At 41.5% G+C, this 5,364-nt stretch overlaps 2 protein-coding genes across 2 annotated transcripts in view; both read left to right on the forward strand.

The window, feature by feature from the left end:
• The first annotated feature begins 204 nt into the window (after positions 1-204).
• LOC107603011 (gap junction alpha-8 protein-like) lies at positions 205-2,040 on the forward strand. Its single transcript, XM_016295673.1, has 2 exons — positions 205-308; positions 673-2,040. Exon 2 carries the CDS (start codon positions 688-690, stop codon positions 1,864-1,866), a length of 1,179 nt encoding a protein of 392 aa, XP_016151159.1. The 5' UTR covers positions 205-308; positions 673-687; the 3' UTR covers positions 1,867-2,040.
• A 1,229-nt stretch (positions 2,041-3,269) lies between these two features.
• Positions 3,270-5,364, forward strand: part of LOC107603008 (gap junction alpha-8 protein-like) — a 9,521-nt gene continuing 7,426 nt past the window's right edge. Inside the window, exon 1 of the mRNA XM_016295669.1 lies at positions 3,270-3,274. Within this exon, the coding sequence (XP_016151155.1) occupies positions 3,270-3,274 (5 nt within the window). The remainder of the gene's footprint in view (positions 3,275-5,364) is intronic.

Below are 5,364 nucleotides of genomic sequence, written 5' to 3' on the forward strand. Positions count from 1 at the left end.
ATGTCAAGTTTACACTTTTAAAATGGCCCTTTTCCCAATGCCAGTGTCACATATGTTCCCATTTGTGTTTTTGAATCCTATTGTACTACGCGTCACCATGCATCGCCCTCTGAATAAAGGCCGTCTGGCTCCCAGCTTAAATATTGCAGCAAACTAAAAACCAACCATCACACTGGATTCATTCACTTCTGCTCACTCGGGCGACAAGGATTGGAGGCCATAGGTGGGAACCAGAGAGCAAAAAGTTAACTTCACACCACAGTGTGCCAAGGGAAGGGGAACACAAATACTCTGGAGCTCTTACTGTGGCAAGTTGCCCATTTTATACTCTTTACCTGTATTGCTGTTTTCTCTACCTTTGGCGTGGACCTATGCATTTGATTCAGCTGTAGTGAATTTGGGGTGTGACCCAAATGTGACATTTTTTGAGAGTTTTTAGATGGGGTGAAAAAATCTAAAATGTGATTGGTTATCTTTCTAACTCTATATGGTTATCTGATAATGCTGCAAATGTGATTAATTAATTCTATCACTAACATAATGACAGTTTACTGTTCACCATTCCAACATTGCTTGCGGGCAATCTACATCAAGTTTATTCCTACATTTTCAATGCAAAAAACATTTCACATCTCTGCCCGCTTTTAAACATATCTTTTGTTTGCTCCGCAGTGCTGACAGTCAACCATGGGTGACTGGAGTTTTTTGGGCAACATCCTCGAGGAAGTAAATGAGCATTCGACGGTAATCGGTAGGGTGTGGCTCACGGTCCTCTTCATCTTCCGAATCCTCATCTTGGGTACGGCTGCGGAGTTCGTGTGGGGCGACGAGCAATCGGATTACGTGTGCAACACGCAGCAGCCGGGTTGCGAGAACGTTTGCTACGACGAGGCCTTCCCCATCTCGCACATTCGCCTGTGGGTGCTCCAGATCATCTTTGTTTCCACACCCTCTTTGGTGTACGTGGGCCATGCTGTCCACCACGTACACATGGAGGAGAAGCGCAAGGAACGGGAGGAGGCTGAGCTTAACAGGCAGCAAGAGTTGAACGAGGAGAGGCTACCAATCGCACCCGATCAGGGAAGCGTCCGTACGGCCAAGGAGACGAGCACAAAGGGCAGCAAGAAGTTCCGTCTAGAGGGCACTCTCTTGAGGACCTATATCTGCCATATTATCTTCAAGACTCTCTTTGAGGTAGGCTTTGTGGTGGGCCAGTACTACTTGTACGGCTTCCGAATCTTGCCACTCTACAAATGCAGCCGTTGGCCATGCCCAAACACGGTTGACTGCTTTGTCTCAAGACCTACCGAGAAAACCGTGTTCATCATCTTCATGTTAGCTGTGGCCTGCGTCTCACTTTTCCTCAACTTTGTGGAAATCAGCCATTTGGGCCTGAAAAAGATCCACTTTGTGTTCCGTAAACCCGTGCGGCCGCAAGTTGAGGGACCAGGAGTGTCCGAGAAGGCCTTGCCTTCCATAGCGTCCTCCTCCATCCAGAAAGCCAAAGGTTATAAGTTGCTGGAGGAGGACAAAGCCATGTCGCACTTCTTCCCCCTGACTGAGGTACGGGGAATGGAGGCTGGGCGGCTGCCAGCTCCGTACGAGCCATTTGAGGAGAAAACGGACGAGGCGAACAAACCTAAGAAAGACGTGTCTAAGGTGTATGATGAAACACTGCCCTCCTATGCCCAGATGACCGTGATAGGACCAAGCGCAGCAGCAGGAGTTGTAAGCAGGGATGAAGAAGAGGACGAGTTGGCCATCGAAGCAGATGTGGAAGCCAGCGAGACGATAGAAGACACGAGACCACTCAGCAGCCTGAGCAAGGCCAGCAGTCGGGCAAGGTCAGATGACTTGACGGTATAAATAATATAGAACTGGATTAGAAGTGCAGCAGTGTAATTTGTAGTTTTTTGGGAAAGTGTAGAAAGTAAAAATAAGAGAGAGAGCGAGAAAGAAAGATGTGCCTTTCATCAACTGTGGCAACACTTATAATACCAGCTCTTTATTTTGAGGAAGAAACCGATTTGAAAAAAATAATGCTGTGCAATTTTCATGTGAAATTTTTTTTTTTTTTATGCAGCAGTATTTTTTTCTACTGTTTTTATCAAACAGTTAACAAACCAAAGTTAGAGATCTGCAGCAGATAGATCTATGTAGGGAGGAGGGATTTAGAAAAACATGTGCTGTTTTTAAAAAAAAATAACATTTTCTATCCAGAATTTTGCTCGAAGGTGGGATTCTGATGTTTACATTTTTGGATTAGCCATTAGCTGAATGTTGTCTGTGATATTTTGTTATTATTCTGATAAGAAAACTGTCAGGGCATCATCCTTTTCACCTCAGTAAGTTCAACCATACATGATGATAAACATTCAATCAAGCTTATTGATTTGTATGTGAATGGTACTGTAATGGATATGTGTACTGTATGTGTGAGGTGAAACAAATGCTGATAGTTGCAATGATAGTCGTTCATCGTGGCATAGTAGCAAAATATAAAGTATTTATTAAAAGAAATGACCACCGCTGATTTACGTTAAACATAATACCTTGTTTCTGGTCTCACTGACTTACATTAAGAGTCACTTGATTTCATAAACTGTACGATAGAGTGTATCTAGCGATAACTGTAATAATTACATTAGCCATCGAAAAGATTGTAGGCCACATTCTTTCTAGTCTCTCTGCGCATACAGCCATGATGATGATGATAAAGATTACGGCCAATCAGCACAAAGTATTGCTCAGCAAGATACAATAAAACAACATTCCATGACATGTCACCACAGACAGTCTGACATCCTTGATGTTGTTGGAAACAACATTTTCATACTTTGGTCCTCCATGACATTTCATTAAAAAAAAAAAACATTCACAATATATCTTAAAAGGCTGAAGGATTTTGCCTCTTTATTGACTTAACATTTTTAGCAGAGACATGTCTTACATTTTAAACTATGCCTTAAAATTTAGCATGAAATATAGAAATAAAAAAATAATCAGTCATGCATGAGTATGAGTTTTTGATTTTTGCTTTTATTTTAGTTATTACTTCTGACCAACTAAATTGTCACGCTTTTCACAGTCACAACACGTAATTTACTGAAATGTATAAAAATGATTCATTTCATGTCAAATGAGTGTTTATGATAACTGGTATGTCAAATAAGTTAAAACCGCCTGCATTTTCTTTTCTCCTCTACCCTGCCAACAGTTTCATATTAGTTTGGACTGAATGTAAAATTGTTGTATTTCATGTCGATGCCATGAGGTAAAGACAAACTTTTCCAGAACCTAAAGAATTTAATGAAACTAGAATTGAAAGGCTAATTTTCTGTACTATATGTTGTATTTGGATGGTATTATTTAATGGCCAAATCTGCTTGGGCAGACTGCATGAGACATAAACAGCACAAAGATCATCAAGTAGGTCAAATAAAAAATTGCAGAAGTAAAAAGAAACCCATACAAGCAGAGGAACGGTCATCATTTTGCCCCCCTAGTTACTGTACTAATGTGAAGGATGGCATTGTCTGTTCACAAAGCCTTAAAGCAGATGCTTAACAGCAGTTATTAAAGGGTTTATCTCCTCTGTTTTGTTTTTCTGATGAACAGTTCTTCACGGTGACTTTTCTGAGAACTGGTTCGTGGAAACACCAATAAAAGACTGAGGGCTGTTACTGATAAGATAAGAGCATGAGATTACTTCATAGGGAAGCTTGCTTTCATGGTCTGTGAAATGCAAAATGAAACCACCACTATGACACACATTACCACAGAGTTTGCGTCAGTGCAATAGTTATACATTGTGCTGTGGTCACAGGCGTAGAGAAGACAGCGATCAGCCTGTTTGCCGAATCATAAAAGCACACACCAGATTTCGGAGTGATGACTATTGGTTCTTAACTGTGAGTTTCAATGGCAAATTGTACTGAGAAGTCACTTTGTTTAAGGCCTTCTGCCACATCATTTATAATTTCTTTTTTTACTAACTTGTAGTCCTTTACTGCACCTATACAGAAATGATTGTCAGTTGAAACCTGTGGATATAGCCAATAAAAGGTTATGTGTGGTCAACAAGACTGTCTGTTAGTATTTATTAATATCACAGTGTGAAAAAACATTCTTTCCAACACAAGCAAGTTTACATATACAGGTCTCCCTCAAATACATACATCTAACTCTGAAAGACATACAGTACCAAATTTCTTAATTTGTGGAATATACATTATGCATATGCAATCTATTAATAAAATGATACACAAATTACATACAGTGGGTACGGAAAGTATTCAGACCCCCTTAAATTTTTCACTCTTTGTTATATTGCAGCCATTTGCTAAAATCATTTAAGTTAATTTTTTTCCTCATTAATGTACACACAGCACCCCATATTGACAGAAAAACACAGAATTGTTGACATTTTTGCAGATGTATTAAAAAAGAAAAACTGAAATATCACATGGTCCTAAATATTCAGACCCTTTGCTCAGTATTTAGTAGAAGCACCCTTTTGATCTAATAAAGCCATGAGTCTTTTTGGGAAAGATCCAACAAGTTTTTCACACCTGGATTTGGGAATCCTCTGCCATTCCTCCTTGCAGAGCCTCTCCAGTTCTGTCAGGTTGGATGGTAAACATTGGTGGACAGCCATTTTTAGGTCTCTCCAGAGATGCTCAATTGGGTTTAAGTCAGGGCTCTGGCTGGGCCATTCAAGAACAGTCACAGAGTTGTTGTGAAGCCACTCCTTCATTATTTTAGCTGTGTGCTTAGGGTCATTGTCTTGTTGGAAGGTAAACCTTCAGCCCAGTCTGAGGTCCTGAGCACTCTGAAGAAGGTTTTCGTCCAGGATATCCCTGTACTTGACCGCATTCATCTTTCCCTCGATTGCAACCAGTCGTCCTGTCCCTGCAGCTGAAAAACACCCCCACAGCATGATGCTGCCACCACCATGCTTCACTGTTGGGACTGTATTGGACAGGTGATGAGCAGTGCCTGGTTTTCTCCACACATACCGCTTAGAATTAAGGCCAAAAAGTTATATCTTGGTCTCATCAGACCAGAGAATCTTATTCAGGGGTTTTTTAGCAAACTCCATGCGGGCTTTCATGTGTCTTGCACGGAGGAGAGGCTTCCGTCGGGCCACTCTGCCATAAAGCCCCGACTGGTGGAGGGCTGCAGTGATGGTTGACTTTCTACAACTTTCTCCCATCTCCCAACTGCATCTCTGGAGCTCAGCCACAGTGATCTTTGGGTTCTTCTTTACCTCTCTCACCAAGGCTCTTCCCCCCCGATAGCTCAGTTTGGCCGGACGGCCAGCTCTAGGAAGGGTTCTGATCATCCCAAACGTCTTCCATTTAA

Source organism: Sinocyclocheilus grahami, unplaced genomic scaffold (assembly GCF_001515645.1).
Source record: "Sinocyclocheilus grahami isolate Dianchi unplaced genomic scaffold, SAMN03320097.WGS_v1.1 scaffold339.1, whole genome shotgun sequence".
NCBI classification, from domain to species: Eukaryota; Metazoa; Chordata; class Actinopteri; order Cypriniformes; family Cyprinidae; genus Sinocyclocheilus; species Sinocyclocheilus grahami.

Excerpts from the sequence above, each read along its gene's own strand:
- LOC107603011 (XM_016295673.1), top strand. The coding sequence starts at position 688 with ATGGGTGACTGGAGTTTTTTGGGCAACATCCTCGAGGAAGTAAATGAG.